This window comes from Cyprinodon variegatus, unplaced genomic scaffold (genome assembly GCF_000732505.1).
Source record: "Cyprinodon variegatus isolate N-32 unplaced genomic scaffold, C_variegatus-1.0 Scaffold658, whole genome shotgun sequence".
In the NCBI taxonomy this organism is placed as follows: domain Eukaryota; kingdom Metazoa; phylum Chordata; class Actinopteri; order Cyprinodontiformes; family Cyprinodontidae; genus Cyprinodon; species Cyprinodon variegatus.
In genome coordinates, this window is record NW_015151111.1 from 342628 (window position 1) to 364791 (window position 22164).

At 38.1% G+C, this 22164-nt stretch overlaps 1 protein-coding gene across 2 annotated transcripts; it reads left to right on the plus strand.

Annotated features, from left to right (window-relative positions):
- The first annotated feature begins 131 nt into the window (after positions 1–131).
- ddhd1 (DDHD domain containing 1) lies at positions 132–20243 on the plus strand. 2 transcript variants are annotated; one of them, XM_015393802.1, is made up of 14 exons: positions 132–1287; positions 2489–2665; positions 7360–7461; positions 9899–10027; positions 10695–10842; positions 13513–13622; positions 13723–13829; positions 13911–14173; positions 14267–14342; positions 16185–16334; positions 16449–16513; positions 16614–16786; positions 17354–17551; positions 18200–20243. In XM_015393802.1, exons 1-14 carry the CDS (start codon positions 513–515, stop codon positions 18382–18384), a joined length of 2658 nt encoding a protein of 885 aa, XP_015249288.1. In that variant the 5' UTR covers positions 132–512; the 3' UTR covers positions 18385–20243. The 2 variants fall into 2 exon arrangements, with proteins under 2 accessions (XP_015249288.1, XP_015249289.1); XM_015393803.1 differs by lacking the exon at positions 7360–7461 and having other exon boundaries at positions 133–1287; positions 18200–20242.
- The last annotated feature ends 1921 nt before the right edge of the window (positions 20244–22164 follow it).

Sequence of the window (22164 nt, forward strand, 5' to 3'; positions counted from 1 at the left end):
GCCCTCTAGTGTACAAAGTCGATCTGTGCATTTTCACCGAAGAGGAAAAAAACTACAATCACCTCCGTACCATTCGCTGAAATTCGACGTGCGCGTTCGCGTAATTTTTGCGTCAGCTGCTATCTTGCGCACGCGCTTTAACTGAAGCAGTGGCGAGATTTGTTTTTAAATGGAGGAGTCTCTGATATTCTGTTGGGACCAGGGATACTCAAAGTACGGTAATTGCACCGTTAAACTGGACTGAAGCGATTTGATATAATTTAGGAGGTTTAAATCAAGTTTACATCGCATGGCGTAACAAGAGAAACGGTGTTCCTGTAGGTTCTTTAGGTTTAGTCTCCAACCGGCTTCATTAGCTTAGCAAGCTAGCATAGCAGCCAACAGCTGTGCTGAGCTAAGGGGGGATGCGCTGGAAGGTGTTGAGGTTTTCTTTTAGGGTCGTTTACACGACTTAGTAACATGAATTCAAGTAGTTTCAGCTTGTCTGAGGTAAAGTCTCTGCTCAGATAGTTATGAGCAGTTTTAACCAGAACCTCCGCTTAAGCTCCTCTTTCGGCGCAGACGGTCCAGCGGTCGGCACTGACCCCGGGAACAAGGACTGGGTTCTCGGAGGCGATGTGTTTTCCTGCTGTCAAGAGATGAACCTGATGGACGACTCGGTGCAGGCGGGGATGTCGTCGGTCCAGCCGGGACTGGACGGACACCTGCCGCTGATACGTGCACAGAACCACGGCTCCCAGGACGGGATCTTTTTCGAATTGGGCTCCCCGGACGACTATCTGGACAGCAGCCCGATAGAATACCGGGAGCCCGATGGGAACGGCATCGGTCCGCTGTTCGAGAGGAGGAAGAGGTCTCGGTCCAACAGCTCCAGACACAGGTTCAACGAGGTGGTCACGGAGCTAGTTCCGGAGGAGGTTCGCTGGTTCTACAAAGAGGATAAGAAATCGTGGAAGCCGTTTATCGGACACGACTCTCTTAAAATCGAGCTGATGTTTCGGAAATACTGTGAGCTGAACCCCGGTGCTGTTCGACCCCGGGTTGGCGGCGGGGAGGAGGAGACCGGGGCTAAATGTGCGGAAAGCCCGGGGCAGAACGGCGCAGAGGCCGCGGACACTGGGACCAGCAGCGTGGACGAAGGCCGCGGGTCTCTGGACACATCTACGGTGTCCTGCGATGTTAGCGACCCGGACGGCATTGAGATCAACGTGGAGCCTGTGTGTGTTCGGGGAGGCCTCTATGAGGTGGACATTAAAGAGAGGAAATGCTACCCTGTCTACTGGAAGCGTGAGTTTCCTCAATCACTCAGATCTGCCTTGGTTCTGTAGTGCTTCACTGAAATACATCATCAAGGACATTCACATCATATATATTTAATAATCTGCAATATTAAGCTGACAACATGCAGATCACTGGGCAGCTGCTATTCATGACAATCCATTCCCTCTGTTAATATGCAACTTATTCTAAATGGATTATTTTGCTTGATCCACTTGTGAAATATTAAAATATTTAGTTGTTTTTTTAGTATCTAATTGACAAGAACTAAATCTGTAGGAAAATATGCTTTCAAAACATTGTTAGAAATTCACCCACACACAATTGGCAGTTATTTTTTCTGATGCTATATATTTTTTTAAGATATTTGAATAACAGAAGATTTATTGGTCACTATAGAGAGGAGTTCAGCTTGATCCCATAATGTTGTGCTTTAAATTATTAAATTCTGGTGCAGTTCCAGCTTATCTCCTTTAAACAAGTGACAAGTTGCCTCAAATGATGAGCCAGTATTATCTACTGAGCCCTTATCTCAGTTCTTCGTGTTTTTTTGTTTACTTTAAATTTAGGTTGTTATTATTGAAACAAAATATGTGTTAATATACATATAATCTTGCACAGAAAGGATCTTTTTTTTTTTCTTTTTCAGAGTGTGCCTAATTAGGTATCAGCTATTATCCTCTAATTCTCCTGGGAATTAAGTCAGAATAGTGTTCATAATTTCGCTCTAGACTGTAATGAAACCCGACCCGCTCTGTTAAACACAGAGGCTCACTCCTCCTGGATTTGACTGACTTATTTAATTAAATGGCAATCCAGTTTGCCAAGCCTCGTCTAAGATGCCACGGGACAGTGGGTCATTTCCTAGAGAAAGATGTGAGTTCTGTTCACTTTATTGTATTCATACACGACACATTTACTAAAAACGGTGTTTCAAGGCAAAACAAACGCCTGGACTAATTGGGTCCGATCAGGATTTAATTGTTATAAATGGATTATAAGTCATTGAAATTGTTTAGTCAAACTCTTATCTGTTGAATACAGTGCCATTTAAAATCTATTCTGATGTAGGGAATTAAAGTCGATAATTTTAATAACAAATGGCAATAACTCTTTTAGAAGATAAACAAAAAATATCCAAACACCTCTGAGGTCTAAGCATAGAGATCTTTCAGTAAAAATAACAAAAAAAAATTTATGTCTGCTTCAGAACAAGACCATATTCCTGTGATGAGAGGGCAGTGGTTTATTGATGGTACGTGGCTCCCGCTCGAGGAAGAGGAGAGCGACCTGATCGAGCAGGAGCATCTGAACCATTTCCGAGGCCAACATTTGCAGGACACCTTTGAGACAGATCTGGTGGTCAAGACTGTTGATAGCAAAGATGGTGAGTACTGGGAAAGGGGATTTTTTTATTGTAATACTTCAAGCTGCACTCATAAACCCAGATAATAACTTTATCATGACAAAAAGGGGAGTAACTGTTTTGTTACTGGGTGAAACTAAAGTTTAGGGTCGAAGCAGACTGATTAATAATGAAACATATGGCCTATTGTGGTATTGAGGCCTTGTCAACAGATCTGAATCAGACAGGAGCCTCCATTGTTTCCACTTATCTTGTCATGTATGGTCTATCATGGTTCCCCCCACGATAAATTAGCCCTAGCTAAATATCACTTGTCTTAGACTTTATTTAAGGGCTGTTACATCAGTAAAGTGTAGAGCGAGTGAAAATGATGTAATATTAAAGCAAATGAGTGAGAAAGGAATTTGGATTGAGTGGAAAGAGGAACAAAGGTTTTGGTTTTATTAGAAAAAAAAGTGTCTCCAGCTAACTTTACAACATAAATGTCACAAACTCTAACACAGAGAAATAACCAAACTAAATCATATAATTGAATACTGAATCCTACTAAGGTGTTCAGTTAACTAATATCTTATAGATCAGGTATAACCAGAGTTTTGTGTTAGTATCAGTTATTTTGGAAATGATATGCTACAGCTAATAAAGACCCAAATATTAGAAGGACGCCTACAATAACGTCTCTCTAAGCAATAAAGAAACAAATGTCCTGTTAGGTGGCTGCTATCTTCTTCTGACATGTTTTTATCTAGATTCAGCGTAGCAAACATTGCAACTCTAACTGGTTGGCACTTATTTAGAGCCTGTAAACTGTCTCATATAAAACAGGTATTTAGGATAACAGAAAATAAGTCATTTGCATCATAAAGGGTTTAAGTATGAGCGTAAACTATTGCTATCTTCTTAAAAATTAAAATATGGTACGTTTATGGATATTTAGACACTAGACCACATACAGTAGGATTATACCTGAGCTGTGTGGATTTTAGATCTGAAGGATTTTTACTCCAACTGTGATGTGAATGAGACAAACTCAATGCATGGAAAGGGGGAAATCTAGTTCTATCCCATTTGTAACAGAATATCTGCTCTCATTTTTCATGATCCTCCCTAATTGAATACAAATATTAGTGGCTACAGAGCATACCTCCCGTTTTCAACGTTTATTTTTAGCTTAGCCTGAAAGCAAAGTAAACGATAGAGGTTTTTAATTCAATATCTTTGAGCTGATGTTGCGTTCTGTCTCTTACAGAAGATTACTTTTTCTTGTTACCAATAATCAGCTCCACTCAGAGCCACATGGAGACTATTTTAAACCACATTACATCTAAAATAAGGATTTTAAAATAAGTGCACTTTTAGAGATTTGCAGGATATCCTCTTGTACTTTCCCACTGAAGCAGAAGACATGGTAAAGATAGAATGATAAACTGATAATAAACCAACATTGAAAATATAACTAATACCTTGAGATAAGGATTGAAGAGATGCTTTGATGGTCATTTTCTGACGGGTTTGATAATGTTTCACTGTTTGTTTTTTCCCCCGCTGGGTGAACAGCGTGCTAAGCTGGTTGTAGAAACAATAGGGTGTGGACTCATCTTTCAGGCTTGAAGACGTCAGGGAAAATTACGTCAAGCATTCAGCCAATGGCATCAGCTTTGTTTTCTTTCTTTTTTTGATGAGGGCAAAGTAGTTATTTTCATGTATCCTACCTTCTTATTTCAAAACTTTGTGAGCCTGTGATTATGCGTAATTGCCGTCATAAACGTGCTTTAAAGAATGGAGAAAAAAAAAAATGCAGGGAAAGCAGCCTTTTATTAAAAGAACTCCTATATGCAGAACATCTAAATTCTTTATTAGCCATCTATCTAAATCAAAGGACCCAAGGCCAGTTCTATATTATTATATGCTGCACAAAGCATAAGCTTGTACGTTCATTTTGACCTCCACATACCTGTTCAGTGCTTAATAGATATCCCAGACATTACAGAGCACTTATTTTCAGTAGCTCCATCAGTGCTGTACAGATGGCTCTTACAGCACACACACTTACTGTGCGCCTCAGCACTTCTCATCAGCCTTTCCCCTCAGCTCAGCCAACTACTACCAACATTTGCAAGTCTGATTGCTGGATTATCGAGCGTCGACTGATTTAGTCAAATCACAGGCTTGTGGAATTTATAGTTTACATTCAAAATATCATCTTTTATGATTTAATATGAGCACATTCCCTGTCCTGTTCTGATTTTGTTCATTTTTATGCTGTTTAACTAAAGATGAAAATATACTACTGATATTGCACTGAGTGCTTCTTAACAGATTAAAGGCTGTAAAGTGGAAAGGAAATCTCAAATCAGAGGTTGAAGAGGAGTTTATAACCGCTTACAACCTTTTTTTTTAATTTGTCAGATAGTTTCAGTATACATACCGTATTTTCCTAACTATAGAGAGCACCTCACCATAAGCCGCGCTTGCAAAATCTTTTGGAAAAACTGGAAACATAAATATATAAGCCATGCCAGGCAATAACCTGCTAATATCTACTGAACAGTCTCCCACCAAACCTGTAGGGGGAGCTCTACATGTAGCCCATGGAGTAGGGGTATAGAAGAATGCTAGCTGCCGTTAGCTTGTTGGCTGGCAGCAGCAAGTGCTAATGAAAGATGGGGCTTCGTCAGCTCTTTATTTCAGCTCTGCAGGAGTTGAGCCCAGTTGCTTCAGATTCGGCAGATTTAATGAGAAAATGTGTGAATTCAGGACATTTGTTTTCCGTTGTGCTTGCTGCTATCAAATTCTTTTGCGAAATGAAAATGAGCCCCTTATTCTTTAATTTCCAACTTTGACCTCCCCCCTCTCTCTTTAGGGAAAAATCCACAGAAAAGCAGCACCTTCTTATAAGCCACCTGATTCAAAGCGTGGGAAAAAAGCGGTGTCTTATTTTCTGGAATAATATATTAAATTTTTTTAAATCAATCCAGTAAATTCCACGTTAGTTAAAAGATTTTAAATACAATGTGTCAGTTTTCTACTATCATTTTGATATTTCTACAGTTATAATTGAGAAGTGTCTAAGTTTACAAATATGTTTCAGAAGACAAATGGTCTGTAAAAGAACGTCTTAAATGGCTATGGGTTCACGAAGTCCGTTAGCATCAGCTCACATTACATTCTACCGCATTACCTTCACTTTTTAGGACCAGTTGCAGTGCCTTGAAGAAACTCATTTCTTCCCCACATTTTGTCACCCTACACCCACCAATGTCAATGCATTTTATTTGTTGAAACGACATAAAGTCATGCAAAATTGTAATATGAAAGAAAAATAATGTATTGTTTTGTTTATTTTTTCTACCAGTAAAAATCTGAAAAGTCAAGCTCTTTTTTTTTTTTTTTTTTTTTTTTTTTTTTTTTTTTTGTAGCCCACTCGACTCAACATCTCAGAGCTGCCTTTCACAGCATTAACAGCTGCAAGCCTCTGGGAATAAGTGTCTAATAGCTTTGCAAGCATCAAGAGTGACATTTTCGTCCACTCTGCTGAAGCTCAGTCAGACTGATTGGTGAAAAAAAGTCTGATTATCAGTTTTTTTTTTTTACTCTTGCCACAGACTACAGCTAAATTGGATCTAGACTTTGACCGGATCATGCTTACAGAAGAATATGCATTGTAGCTGTGGCTCTATGTTTAGACTGTTCTGCCACCTGTTTAGGGTCTTTGCTGCCTCCATTTTTCAGTTTCTCTTCCAGAATAGCGCTTCATTTAGCTTCATCCATCATTCCTGTTAACTCTGCCCAGCTTCCCAGGCCCAAAAGCATGATGCTCATTGGGGATCAAGTTTTTTCTTGAAAAGTGCAGATGTAGTTTTCCACCACTCTTTGTTTTTCATGCATATATATACTCCAGAGACATCTTTTTAGGTCTGATCTTAGCAGGGCACTTTCTTCTCGACATTTGTTTGTTACTTTTATCCTTCTAAACAGGAATTCTTACAGCTTTCATTCAGCAGTTCTTTTCTTCTTGTCACTCTTCTGTGAGAGCCAGATTTGTGGAGTTCACAACTACTTATTGTCCTGCTGGGAGTTTCATCCGGCTGCGCTTTGGACCTCTTCATCTCCTCCAGGATTGCCGTAGACCTCTTAGCTGGATTTCTGCTCAATGCTACTTTCTGTTTAACCTGTTATTTTGTGATTTTTAAAGCTTGCGATGTTTTATTACCCAACACTGGTGTTAACATCAAACAATTCTCCCCTGACCTGTCTGCATTTATTCTTGGTCTCCACTATGCTGTCTTTTCAGATTTTGTTCCATCAAACATTTATCAAAGTTATATTCACCTTAAGATTTAATATAGGTGTGATTACAAATGCTTGCCACACTTTTCAGATTTTCGTTTGTTAAAAAAAAAAAAAAAAAAAAAGCAGTACATATATTTGTTCTTTCATTCAACAGTTTTCATCATTGTGTTGATCTTTTACATAAAATCCATTCATGTTTTGTTATGATGTGTCAAACTGTGATGTAATGTATGAATACTTTAACAGGGGATGTTATTTCCAATATTGTCTTACAAAAAACAGGAAATCCTTTTTGTCCTCAATGGATTATAAATGTAGACTTAGTTATTTTTGATAAGTTTTCCATATTTAGGGTAAAATAGTTTAGTCTTCTGTAACCTGAAGCAGGTAATAAAGATTACTCACTGTTTGTTGGTTGTTAGTTCTCTCCCACCTGCCCCCTTTCTATCTCCCGTTTCTGTTCAAATGGAGTGGATATCAGACTGGTGCTAAAACTGCAGGTCACAAGCGCAAACGCTGCCAAGGTACTGTGAAATCCTACGTTTTCTGTTGTGTCGGCTCCTTCAGCTTCTACCCCTTATCCTTTAGACGCTAGGACTCTGTTGGGCTAGTTCCTCCTTTCTTTTATGGGTTAGACTGTATTGAAGTCTTCCATTTAGAACTAGACCTAGGCTCAGTTAGATGTGGTTGTTTTAAAAGCAGATTCTCCGTTTTTATTGCAGCTTTAACTGAGCCTAGTTGCTAGAATTCACCAATAGTGCTGTGATCTATAGTTTGGTTCTACTACTATTGCTGCTTTTTGGGGGAATCCTGTGCATTTCCTCTGCTGGAATAGTGAGTACACAACATGGTTCACTCAACTACAGTTAAAAGTTGCATTTAAAAACTCCTTTACTGGCTTTCATTCAGTTTCTAAGCTGTTACCCTTTTCTTTTGTTTTCTCCTTCTGGGATTAATACTGTACCTTTAGCCAACCAGCCTCACTAGATGATAGATTTTACAGAACGTTTTCTATTGAGAGCTAAACGCTACCCATGAGGTGGAAAAAAATACTCATTCTGAAGTGTCCATTTCTGCTGTTTGTTTCCTCGTATAAAGCAGTTGTTAACTTGAAACTCAGTGGGAAAGTCAGCATCAGCATAGACCCATGGTTCTTAAAGAACATTGTAGAACTTTGAAGCCATCTAAAGAGAAATTAAGAGCCTTCTCCCTTTCACCGCTATCCTTTCTCATCTTCATCTTTTCTGTCCGTTGTCTTTTTTTATTTTTTATTTCAAGCATAGGTCGAGGTCCCTATCATCTTTCTCACATTCCTGCTGCCTGGTCGCTATTTTATTTTTACAGCCATGTCTCAATACATAAGAACCTTGTTGAACTATTTATTTTTTTCTGTAATTTATAAGTCCTAAAAAAACAGAAAGATATAGATTCATTCCATAAAGGAAGATATATTTGACCTAGTCTGTTTATTTTGATGTTGAATGACCTTTGATATCTATTTTATTGAGATGCATCCATATTGTTTCTGAACTAACCCAGTGTAACCTTTAACCTTTCTGCTAAACATAAGGGTCAGCAACCAGTCAGTAAAGTCTCTCTTTTTACTTCCCGCATCTTTCCTGTTTGGTATCCACTAAAAAAATGACTATGAAGAGATCTTTTCTTCCTTTTAGACTGATGATTGTCTCCGTTCTTCAGCAGGAACACTACCAAAGGGGATTATAAAAGCTGTTTGACATTACTAAAAGACCTGCCTCTTCCTTAAAAGCTAATAGCTATCCATTACTGAAACTGCTCAGAAGTAGTTGAGTGCTGAGCCATGTTGTGATAAATAACAATTGTGTTTTCTTTGCCTTGGAGTGATTTTATTTGATTGTCTACAAAGAGAAAGCTAAACGTGTGACAGCACAAGACTTATGTTTAAAAAAAAAAAAAAACTTTCTCTTGTAGGTTCATAACCTTCAGTGTTGGAAAGTGATGGTCAGCTTATATTTTTTGTATTTTATGTATTTTTTTGCTTGTTCTCATCTGTGGTAGGAATTCATTTTCCTTCGGTTGGTGCCTAAAATTACATTTCCTAGCTAGGAAGTAAAAAACAAAACAAAAACAAATCATGTTTCTATAGGATGCTAAATTGATTAATGTGGGTGGGGCAAATAAAAGTTTGGCTTGTTTTTGACATAAGGGGAAAAAACAGAAGTTTCAGTAGGTACAGTTTTCCCCTAAACCTCCTTTGTAGGAAAGTACCGCTTGGAATTTTAAGCAAGTAAGACTAATCCGGTAAACTGCATTTTCCCAGGAACTTTACCTTCTTCTTAAGGATTTTAATTCCTCCTTTGTTTCCGAACAGTACAAAGAGTCCATGACCTATTTTTGGACAAATTCCAACATATTTAGCCATTTTACCTGAATGATCTTGACTGAACAGGGACATGCAGCTCAGCTTTACCTCTTTTTAGTCCTCCACCTTCATCTATTGCACCTGTGTAGGTCTCAACTGGTTTCTCTCAAGCCATAATTTTGCTCTTACTTGCTTTAGTCGCTGCATAAACCACTGAATGGGAAACTGAAAAAAAAGAATGCTTATTTACGTTTATGAAATATCTATTTGGAGATTCATAGCAGGACGACAAGCAAGAGCTGAAGTATGCTGTCATGCTGTGGGATTTTCTTTTTTTAAGCAGATCAAAGCTACATACTGCCTTTGATTGAGCCATTTGAAAAACAGTTTGTGGACTTTGTGCTACTTTGCAAAACAATCTAGCCTCAACTTTTTTTTTGATTATTTTCCTCACAAGTCTATTACTGCTAAACCTTAAACTAATAATCATTTTATGTGTAGCTTCTGTTATACTCTTTTGTTTTTTTTTTGTTTCCCTTTCACAAATTATATCTCCTCTGTCCTGTTGTCCTCTGTCTCCACAAGTTCATTCCTTGACCCCTCTCTCACTGCCCCTACAGCCATCCACCATTTGAAGCTGAGCCGCACACATGTGGATTGGCACAGCGTGGAAGAAGTCTACCTTTACAGCGACGCTACCACGTCAAAAATCGCTCGTACTGTTACCCAGAAATTGGGCTTCTCTAAAGGTCTGTATCTAACGCATCGCACTTTAATATGAGGCTAGAAGAATATGCTGCTTGAGATTAAAAGGAGCTTAAAGAAGATTATCACCATACTCTTAACTTCACAGTGATACACTACTTTGTGTTTTGGTCTAAAAACCCTGAAGGCTATATATTGAAGGTTGTTTCTAAAAGTAAAATGCAGGAAATCTATCTAGATGTCACTTCTGACACTTGATCTGTGTAAATGGATCTGTTCTACTCCGCTATACACAGTAAGATTTTACATTCATCTTTCTCTCTACCTTTTTTTGAAGGAGCTCTTATGAGTTACTTGAACATTCCCTAGTTAGCGAAGAGTCTGTCTGTAGTGCTAGCCAGACAGTTCAGCAGCTGCTATCACGTTTCCTTTTAGCACACAACTTGATCAGATTATAGGTTTTAAGTAAAGAGACGCACTGACCTGCCAGTACATTACACATGGTGCCATGTGACGCATGGCCACAACAGGACTCCTCGTCTCACCCACTAACCTCCTTGGAATCAATACAGCATGTTGGACTATTGAGTCTTTTTTTTTTTCCTGCATAATGTTGTCCACCCAAAACAAACCCAAACTTAAGAAACAAATTTATTTAAAGATTCACTCAATATTAAATAATTCAATCTTTTGTGCTTCTTGTTGCTGCAGCCTCCAGCAGCGGCACGCGGCTCCATCGAGGTTATGTAGAGGAGGCCTCTCCAGAGGACCGACCCCCTCAGACTACCCACGTCGTCTTTGTGGTCCACGGAATTGGTCAGAAGATGGACCAGGGCCGCATAATAAAAAACACTGGAATGTGAGTTGTTTGTATGTGATTTTTTTTTATTTAGATCTCTGTATTTGAACATTTCCTGGCTTTTTTTTTCTTCTAAAAGCTTCCTTCTCATTTGTGAAATCTCTACTTGAGCCTGTTTGAGGTTTAGATTTGCAGGAAGAAGAGCGATGCCTTTGTCTTGGTTCAAAGTATTTTGAACCTTTTCTGTTTCTGTTCTAAGATTTGGACTTTTTCTCACCTTCGTGCTGCTCTCTGTTTATTTCTTTGCTTCTTCACCTCATGCAGAAACAATATCAGCTTACCCTGAGGGGTGTTAAATGGTGTGCACAGCTTGCTCTATTGGCTTGTCTTTTCATCTAACCTGTTAAACATGTGGTTTATGTTGTTGAAGTTTTCAGAGATAACCTGCTGGGCAGGATTTTTGTTCTGTGTCCTAGAAAATGTTCCTTATGCTTTAATATAACTTTTAATGCCCCGCAGCGTCTTTTTTTATAATGCCTTTGGCATCATGGAGTGCAAAACGATAATCTATGGTTCCTAAAGACATTTATCTTTGGTTTGTAATCATTAAATTCTTTAAAGTTATATACAACTGAATTAAATCAGCTGGCTTAGAAGGATTTTCAGGCGATAAGACATTTTTGTTTAGTATCGTTGTTAGCATCAAGGAATAGCTTTATTATCATTCCTCTTTCTACTCTCTCTTTGTTAATGTTGCACCTGAAGTCTGTGTCTTTCCCTCATGCTTCCCTCTTTTTCACATTCTATCTGGTCTATACCTGTAATACAGGCTTTGTTTTTTTATTTTGGGAACATGCAAGCCATAGTTGTTAAGAAACAGCAATAACATTACCCAAAGTATCAGTCATATGTGACAGACCAAAGAGTAGTGGGGCATACATGTAGATATGGACATTTGTGATTAGCAGAGAGTTTTAAAATCGTTCAACTGCTTCCAGCTGCAGAGTTAATACTTTATTATAGATCCACTGATCTGATATAAATCTGTATCAGTCCCGATTTTGGAAAAAATGTGGGAATTTGTGAAAATGGGTCGGATCCATAACAGCAGATCTATTTAGTCTATTTCTGTAATAATTTAAGTTGGGTTAAAAATTCCCCTTAAGGTGAAGAAAGGTTTACCCAATAGGGACACCTCTCTTTGATTTAATCAGTACAGTTAATTTGAACTTTTTACACTTGTCTTTTTAAGTGTGGGGTTTGAACTCACAACCTCAGGATTCCAAGCTCTATGCCCTAACCACTAGGCCACCTTTTCCATGTGTCACTAAGTCTGCACTTGATCCTTGAACCTGTTTACACTCTCTGAGCAACCAAAGTAGACCAAGTCAGGCTGCTGGACATGTTAAGCCTGCCGCATATCTTCCTGTGGATTATGGTGCGCACACCTTCCACTGCCAAAACGAAAGATCAGCCAAGCCAATGTTCCACTTTTACTTTGTTTTTCACTTTGTGAGTCTTTTAAGCAATGTGACTGTCTTAAATTTTTTATCATCAGCGAAAAGAGAAATACCGGTAGTTGAAGTCTTAGACAGTATTGATTTGTTTTTGTTTATTCTAAGTTGAAGAGAGTTTAAATCTTGCTGCACCAACACAAAGTGTTGCAGACACAGCACATTAAATCTGTAATCTAGTTCCTCACTCCCTTGGGAGAGTGTTGGCTTAGTGGTTAGAGAATGGAGATTGTGCTCTGAAAAAGTTGCAAGTACCCGTTTCGATCCCCACAGCCTCCACTCTGGGTTCCTGAGCAAGACCCTTAACTCCACACTGCTCCCCGCAGAATGGCAGCCCAGTGCTACCCAAGGGGATGGGTTAAATTAAACCCAGAGCATGTACATTCCCCTACAGACAGTTGGGTAACATGTAGGTCCCTTTCCTTTAACAGCTACAGCCTGCATTTAAGAAACTACATTTATCTTTGTCTGTGAGTTAGATCTATTTAAAAAATGGACCAGAATCTTCACCGACAAAATCTTTAACAATTTACGAGACAAAGTTCCAACAAACTTCATAGGCATTCCCCATTCTCTGACACTGACATGAACTGGTACTTAAAGAAATGCCTAAAATATTCCACTGAGAGAATGTCCAATCCTGCCAGAATTATAATCAATCAACATTTTCTAGAATGTTAAAGGATGTTTCTCTTGTGTCGTATGAGCACCTGTTATTTAAAGTTTATAGTTTTTTGGGTTTTTTTATAGTTGTCATTTGGTACCAAGTAACCAATGATAACATTTGATCTAATATTTAAAGGTTTTGTGTCTGGAAAAAAATACAATTTGGTTGTGGTGTTTTAAAGACATTTTTTTCAGATAATACAAATTATTAAAATGACAAATCTAAACACAACAAACACTTTCATACCAGTTTTCTTCAACAAAGCCTTAAATTCTTGCAGTTGATCGAGCACCTTTAGCTGTTTACTGTGTTTGAACATACCACAGCAGGTTAAAAATAACAACATCAAAGCTTGTGTAGAAACTGTAATAATAATTTTAACACAGACTTTAGCTACGTCTGATGAAGATTCTTTTTAAAACGATCCACCTAAGTAATGTTCTCATGCACATACACTTTTTTTCTTTATTTTAGATTGCCTTTAAATCTAAAATGATTTCACTGTTCAATACCGCCATTGTTTACTGTCTGTTTATTGTGTTGATTTAGGTTGAGAGAAGGTGTAAGGAAGATGGAGGAGAAGCACTTTTCTGAGCACAACGATGAACACGTAGAGTTTCTCCCTGTGGAGTGGAGATCTAAACTAGCGCTAGACGGAGGTTTGTGAGGATCTTTGCATAGCACTGCTTAGACAGAGCAGTATTCATTGTTCGTTGTAAAACATATGGGGATTTATGCATACGTTGCATGTTTTCTTAGATACGGTGGATTCAATCACGCCAGACAAAGTCAGAGGACTGAGGGACCTCCTGAACAGCAGTGCAATGGACATCATGTACTACAACAGTCCTCTTTATCGTGACGAAGTGAGTCAGCTTTAGCTCATTGTTGTTGGCATCTCTGGTTGCCTCCATTTTCATTTAAATCCACCCCCTTTTTTTTTCTAGATAACTAAAGGACTCACCGAAGAGCTAAACAGACTATACTCACTCTTCTGTTCCCGTAATCCTGATTTTGAGGAACGGGGTGGAAAGGTGTCCATCGTGTCTCACTCCCTTGGATGTGTCATTACCTATGACATCATGACAGGATGGGATCCCGTACGCTTCTGTCTGCAGGAGCACTGCGCTGTAGAGGAGGAGCAGGATTTCCGCTGGATGTCCTATGAGGAGAGGAAGCTTTTAGAGGAGCTGAGGCTCACAAAGAATAGGTAGGATATGAATTATATAGCACATAGAATGGATATATATCGCTGAAGGTGGGTGGAGAATAAAATGGTCTTATGATGTTTGTTTTTTCTCAGGTTAAGAGAGCTGGAAAATCAACTGGTCAAACTGGAGGCTTCTAATCCTTCAGCCCCCCCAGCTCTTAAATTCAAGGTGAGGTGCTTTGGTATGTTAGCCTGATAAAGCAGACTAAATGGGAGATAAAAGGTAGAAGTTAGGCTGCCCCCAATGAATGAGACATTGGAAGATTGTTGATGAGAACAACTTGTTGTTTTTCAAACCATGTCTGTGCCTATTGGCCAACGCTCTGACCAATGAGCGCAACTGACTGTGACGTAGCAAGTGGGACAGGAAGCTGGTGGGGGAGTGTAAACAAACAGCTTGTCGCCAATACTGCAAATACGCGCTTCTCAAAACTGAATGAGCATAGAGCCTCTTCCTGCTCATGTTTCAACGAAAACCCCAAGTCTAATCCTTCCAAAACAGATACCAAAGCTGAGTCAAAAATCGCCATCAGAGCCAACGGTCCTTCATACACGAATATGCCAAGAGAGGGCCGCTGCAGACGGGTTGCGGTCAGCCCTAGCTGCCGTTAGCCCCTGAGCTCCGCTGATTCTCAACCTTTTAACTTCGGAAATTGTTTTTTTAATTACGCATTAAATCAGTAAATGTACCATATAGTTATGCTTTAAAGTATAATATTCTCTCCTCAATTTATCTTAAAATGTACTTTTATTAAATAACAGCAACAGAAAGAGAAATTTTAACTTTCAATGGAGCGCTCCATTGAAAGCTGCTGCTCCCGCAGTGCATGCTAACTTTCTCTGGGTCATGCAGCTTTGTCGTCACGCCCTCAAAACCCCGCCCACTTTGCATCCAGACATTCAAAACACACTCTGAGTTGTGATTGGCCCGCCAGATTTAGGGCCTGGGGCATTGATCGAGGCTAGACCAAACTCGAAGGCAAAAATGATTTTGGCTGCTGGCGTGGGGGGCTAGTTTACTAGGCTATTGGTATGTAGTTGAATTATGCAGCCTTGGTGAGAAATTCACACACGTTTGCCACAGTCATGAACGTCATCTTATGTTTCAGGGGAATGTTAGCTAATATTTATCTTGCATAGCGTCCTTGCACATGCGAGCTACAGTATAAACAGTATATACAGACTTTGTAAAACTGATTGCTCCAAACTCCAGGGAAACGATTTGGAGAAGGCCCCTTCTCCTTTCACCTTGGAAGGTCCATGCAGACAATGACCAATGTTTTTCTATATTCTAATGAGTCAGCTTTGCAAGAATGGTCAAAAGTTCCCATAAACATCCTTCCAAATTTAGTAGACAGCCAAGCGTTAAAGAATGGTATGTCGCTTTAGGTCAGGTCAGGTAGGTGAATACTGTTGCCAATGTTGCACAGTTTAGCCTGCATGTAAAATATTGACTAGTTTTTGAAGAAAATTCACAATAAGCGAATCAACTACTGATTTATATTCATTAAATTTCACTGTTATGTAGTCATTTAAACCTGGAAAAATGAATTTAAAAATCCTAAATCATGAAATTCATTGGCAGATTGTCTGCAGGTGTCTGACAATTAATGCCCTGACTAGATTACAGCATTGTGATTGGTCCCAGCCCTCAGGAGGATAAAAGCCACAAGACACAATCTCAGCTATAGCATTTAAAGCATTTTAGGTGTGGTGCTTGTCCTTTTTTTTTTTCTTGAAAAACAGGAATTATCCTCTAGTTTAACAGCAACTGTTGGCTGAAGCCTTTGGACTCGATTCTTTAAATACACAGTTAAAAGGACAACTATGTTGTGATAAAGAGGTGCTTAATTTAAACAGGTTGCATGAAATAAGTTGCCCAAGCAAAGAAATAAAGTGCTATTAAGAAAATGTTTATTTGTTCAAATAAATTCTTATTTACTGTAGTGGAAAGTTTCTGTGAATCTAAAATCTAATTTTGACTCTAAATGATCTGCTTTTTTTCTGACAGGTAGAAAATTTTTTCTGCATGGGTTCACCTCTAGCAGTTTTCTTGGCCCTGCGAGGGATTCGTCCGGGCACCAGCGGCCACCAGGACCACATCTTGCCCACATCCATCTGCAGCCGACTCTTTAACGTCTTCCATCCCACAGATCCTGTGGTCAGATACGCCCTATTTTGAATTTGACTAATTTCCTGCATTTTGTAGTTATTTTGATAAGAATGTGAAGCATAATCCTCTTTGAAGTAAACGACTGTTCTCTGTTCTGTTAAGGCTTACAGACTGGAGCCCCTCATCCTTAAACATTATAGCAACATTGCACCTGTGCAGATACATTGGTAAACAACTTGACCTTTCCTTTTTAATTCCTCTTTACAGGCACAAAATGGTAACAGAGTTTTTTTGCTTCGATCAAATGGGGTTTGTTATTCTCCTCAGGTGTAGCGCCTCTAACCCTTCGGCCTATGATGAGATCCGGCCTACCTTCCTCAGTCCAGTCAAAGATCCAGCTTCAGACACGGAAAGCATTCCCAGTCCGAGCACCTCTCCGGTCCTCGCCCGTAAACACTACGGGGAGTCGATCACCAGCCTGGGCAAGGCCAGCATACTGGGTAAAGGAAGCGTTTTCATTTTATTATTTCTTTGCTGATTAATATGTTTTTCACCTTAATTTAGTTGGGCTCATAAAGGTAACCGAGAAGTCTGATTTCATTTTATGGGCTTTAAAACCTTCTATAAAATGGCACTATAAATCTACAGTTTGGATTTCCCCTTGTTAGTGGCGCCATCAGGTGGCAAAGAAGGACTCCTGCATTTACACAACAGTCTAAGGCACACCTGTGCATTAATCATGGTGTCTAATCAGCTTCTTTTCATGGCAGACCTTTGAGGTGGGATGGATTATCTCAGCAAAGTAGAAGTGCTCACTATCACAGATTTAAGCTGGCTTGTGAACAATATTTGAGGGAAATGATTATATTGTGTATGTGGAAAAAGTTTTAGATCTTTGTGTTCATCGCATAAAAAATGGGAGCAAAGCCAAAAGCACTGCATTTATATTTTTGAGTTAAAAAATGTATGTATTTATGATAATATAATATAAAAAGCAAAGTTTAAGGCTTCATAACACTTGCATGTAAACTTAACATTTTAAATTCTTCCTTCATGTCTACCTGCAGGTGCAGCAAGTATAGGGAAGGGGTTAGGAGGAATCCTTTTCTCGCGGTTTTCCCGCTCAAACAGCCAACCATCAGTGTCTTTAGGAGTTGAGGGTGTGGCGAACGCTGAAGAAGAGGAGGAGAAGCGCAGTGAAAGCCAATCATCATACGGGCTTTCCACCATAACTCGACCGACTTCTCCCACTGCGGAAACTTTTTGTACGTTTTGTTTTTTTTTTTGGGTAAAAAACATTTAGCAGACTTTTTTTTTTTTAGTTCAGATCAAATTAGGCTAATTGAAAGATGAATTATTAAATTACACAGAGATATTATGTATTACAATGAAAATTGTTAAAAACTGGCTAAATGTTTTGATTGTGAGTACACACAATTGTGAGTAAATTAAGAGTTTATATATCTTATTAAATCATTAGTTTAATTGTATCTCTTGTACAGCCTAAACATTTCTATTTTATATATTTATATGTAGCCTCCAAGGTTTGAATATATAATTATTAAAAATGTAGTTCTGATGTTTCCATTTTAACTTTTACATTATTTTGGTTGCTTGAAAAATTACTGAAAACATCAATCTGGTAACAAATGAAAACAATCAAACCTCTATTCATATTTCTCAATAATGAATCGGTCAGTTAATTGATGGATCCCTGTTATCAACCTTGAGGAACCCCATATTTACAGCAGTTCCTGATCTAGAGTTATACCTTATAAACTTGTAAACCAAGCAAATTAGGTGATTGAAAAGACAGCAGCTTTGGGTTTAAAGCTGCAGCTAAAGGCATTTGGACTTCTAAAGGAACCCAGCGGGGCTTAAAACCTGTCTGATTATGCCTTTCTCTGTTGCAGTGGAGCTGGAGAGGCGCATCGACTTCGAGCTGCGGGAGGGTTTGGTAGAGAGCCGCTATTGGTCGGCTGTGACCTCACACACTGGCTACTGGTGCTCACATGACATTGCACTGTTCTTACTGACCTTCATATATAATAAGTCGACGCCCTCTGCGCCGACAGAACACACTCCAGAACCAGACTGAAGCATTTGTTGCAGCACACGCCTGAGAAGCGTGTCCCATCTTTTTTTTTTTTCTCTCCAAATCTTTCTAAATAAAAAGCAATCAACCCATCCTTTCTTTTTTTTTTTTTCTTGTTGATCGACGATCAAGTCATTTTTGAGAAGACACATAAACCTCATTCCGACAAGCAGCCTTCATGGACCAGGAGCCCGTACCAAGGGACGCTCTGTGCCAGTATTACCACTCATTAAACATTTCCATGGAAGAAGAGGCCATTATTCTAAAACATGGAGGTTCATCAGCCCTCAGAAAAGCGCTTTACCTTTATCTCAACATTAAGGCGGATCAGGTTATTTGGTTGCCTGCAGGTTTAATGTTTATCAGCCCACTCTCTGTAGAGCCCTCTGATGTATTTTTGGATTTATAAATTGAATGTGATTGTAAGAAAAAGCTGTTTTTCACTAAATATTCTGTCCAAAATGTGAAAAAAAACAATTGCTTACATGGGAACACGATGACCTTTTAAATAAGCCCAAAAATGTTACTGATGTACTGTTGTCATAAAAAAAACGAGTACTAATCCCTTTAATATGATTAGAAACCTGAGTTTTATTCAGTTTGCTTTCACCTATGGCAGAAACCAAATACAACCTCAGATTAGCATATTGTTTACTTCGTTAAGCAGAGCTTACTGGTTTAGTTACAATTAGAAAATGTACTGAGTTTGTTGTCAGTTGCAGCTAAATATTTCCCTTTTAAATTCCATGTTTCTTTCAGATGTGTACCTCTTGTATCATGACGGGCATATACTTATTTTCTTACTATTTAGTAATCTAAATCATTGTGGAAAACTCTTCATAATGAGTTTAACAAAAAGCAATTATCATTGCTCAACTGAAATCAATGCTTCTTTATTAGTATTGAGTTATGAAGATGCTTCTGATTGTCCCTATCTTTGCCTTTATGTTTTTGTTGATGTCCGAATGAAATGAATGGTTCTAGATGTATTTTTATTCGAGAACAGAAATATTTTCATAATGATTTTCAGGCACTTGCAGGTATAAACCTGAATCTCATCACATGGAAAGTGGGATTCAAATTTGTGGCCAAATAACATTTATTTGTCCAGTTTGTTAGCTACTGTAGTAAAGCTACTGTTTCTAGTCAACCAGAAATGTAATTGACATAGTGTGAAGGTTAAGAAATATACATTTGTTTAGGTGTTTGAAGGACGTTGCATATATGTTATTTCTCCACCTTTTTGTTACCAATGTGCACTTTTTTTTTCCTTTTTATATTGTTTCTTTCCTCCTGAAAATATCCAGCTGCAGTCAAATAGGTAAAGTCACTTAAAGTGTAATTGCCTCTGATTCCTTAGATTTATTCCAAAAAGATCGAGAAAAAAAAGAGAAGATGGTAAATAATCGTCTTTCTTTAAAAGTTTATTGGTGGTTTATAGATGCAAATGCATTAAAAAGTAAAATATCCTATTTACATTTAGAACTCAGTAATATTTCTGCAGCAACTAGAATGCTTTTGCACTTTGCATGATCTCAGATAAATAGTTCATGAATGTTGGAACAATAAAAACCATGCTGTGTGCCAACACACATCTAAGAATTTTCAATACTGCAGAAGAGCTCATTTAAAACACTCTAGCAATGGTTGAAGAAGCAAACTTGTCAATGCTCACTGAGTTACATTAAAAAGTGTCAAGTTTATTGTATCCATTTTTTTTCTTGTAATATCATTCAGATGCCTCAATAAATTAAAATATCAAAAAGTTTTGGATTTATAAATGAGCATGTAGTTAAACACCAAGTGACATTTTTCTGTTTGTGGTTTATAGATGATTAAAGATTTCTACTCAAATGTGTTTATCAAACACATTTGAGTAGAAATCTTTAACCAGTTAAAAATCAGTTGGATTTTTGTTAATTATATTGCAAATACTATACGTCCACTCAGTAGTTTTGCTAGAATTACTACATCAAAATCTTGTTGACAGCTGTTTTAGGTTGAGAAGTTTAATCTCTATAAATCCTGTCAGCAGAGGAAGCATACCATACCCTAAAATGTCCTTGCCCATCTGTGTGATGGCTCCTGAAACTCTTGAATGCCACACAATCCAAAGGGCTGCCAGTTTTCCTAATGCTACAGTAAATTATTTAATTCTTTTAATCAGTTTTTCCTTCCACTTAATTTTCTATTGAATAACTTGAATGCAGAACTTTGTTCAGAAAGCCTCTTTAGCAATAACCTTTTGTAGCCTACCCTCTGAGGAAGGTGTCAGTGACTTCATTGGGAGTCTTGTAGGTCATAAAAATCACTTTTTGTACAGATTGGTCAATTTTCTAAGACGTGTATTTATTTGATTTTATTGCTGTCATTGTGGTAAGCCATTTCAACCAAAATGAACACAGATGAATCGTAACTATCTGTATATTAATTTCTCTTTTTAATGGGTTTTGGGTTGCCTTTGTAGTAATAAAAGAGCTTTTTTTTTATTTTGTGAAAACAGCCATATTGCCCCACCTTAAGGCTGCCTCTTTGTGCTTCACTGCTGAGTAGAGTTGGTGTATTATGCATGTATAATGACTGTTTCATTTGCAAAGAACAATTTGCTAAAACCATTCTGCCTTGAACAATTGTTTTGATAGACAAATAAGACGGGTGGTACCAGTGAATATAAGGCAAAGTATTGTGGATCTGTTCAGAAACACATCACTAAGATATCCTTTTATTTTTTATTTATTTTTTAAGCATGATTTAACATTGCAGGGATATGGTATATGCAGAAAACTAATATTTTACGAGAATGCAGTTTGGCACTCTGGTCTCATTTCTTATTCATGCAGTGACAAAACCAATCTGTGCTAAAAAGTCAGAAAATAAATCAGCAAAACACCACTAGTTGGAACTGTTAACGGTTTGCCTTTGACAGCATCATTATATAGTCAATGAAATAATTATTAAACCATGCTTTATTGTTTTGCCATGTTCATTGTATACTTAAGGTAAGAGACCTTTAAGAAAAAAAAAGGAAACTGGCACTAACTTTCAGTTAAAAACTAGTGATCCTGCAGAAACACTAAAGATAAAAGGTTTCAGAACTTTCATTAAAAATCTGACTTCCAATCCAGTTAATGTGCATCTTTTTGAATGAATTTTTGATGAATTTGTTTTTTTCACAAGTAAAAAAAGACATCGATGAATTTTCTGCTCCAATGTATTTTAGAATTTACACTTTGGGTTGGATGAGAGAATTAAAGCCATCCTTGACTATGATCCAGCTCAGATGTTGTTTTCTTTCAATAAAACACAAGCAGCGTAATAAAAAAAGCTGCGTATTTACTAGCCTACAATATGCAGAAGGACAAATTAGAAAAAAATGAAAAACAAAAAATCGGAGAACATGCAAGTTTTTGTTTCAACTTTGAGCAGACGTCTGGAAATAATATGTATGTACTTAGAGCTGTGCAACAACCCAAGCCTGTAATGGATTCTAACTGCCATCCAAAGCACTGTATTTATTTTTCCTTTTATTAAATAATTTCCTTTTGACAATCGGCTATTTTGTACATTATTGAAGTAAGGAACCATTGAACTAATCCCTCTGCTGTGTAGGAGCGTAGCAATGGCCTCCTTGTACATTTTCAGACTAAATTCAGTGGACAATAGGGTTGTTTGTTCATCAGAAACACAGATCAGATTCTTTCCATGGCACCCCCCTAAAGTAACAGACTTTAACTTAGAGTTGATGAATAGGAGACATTGTTATCCATTAGCACTGATGGAGTC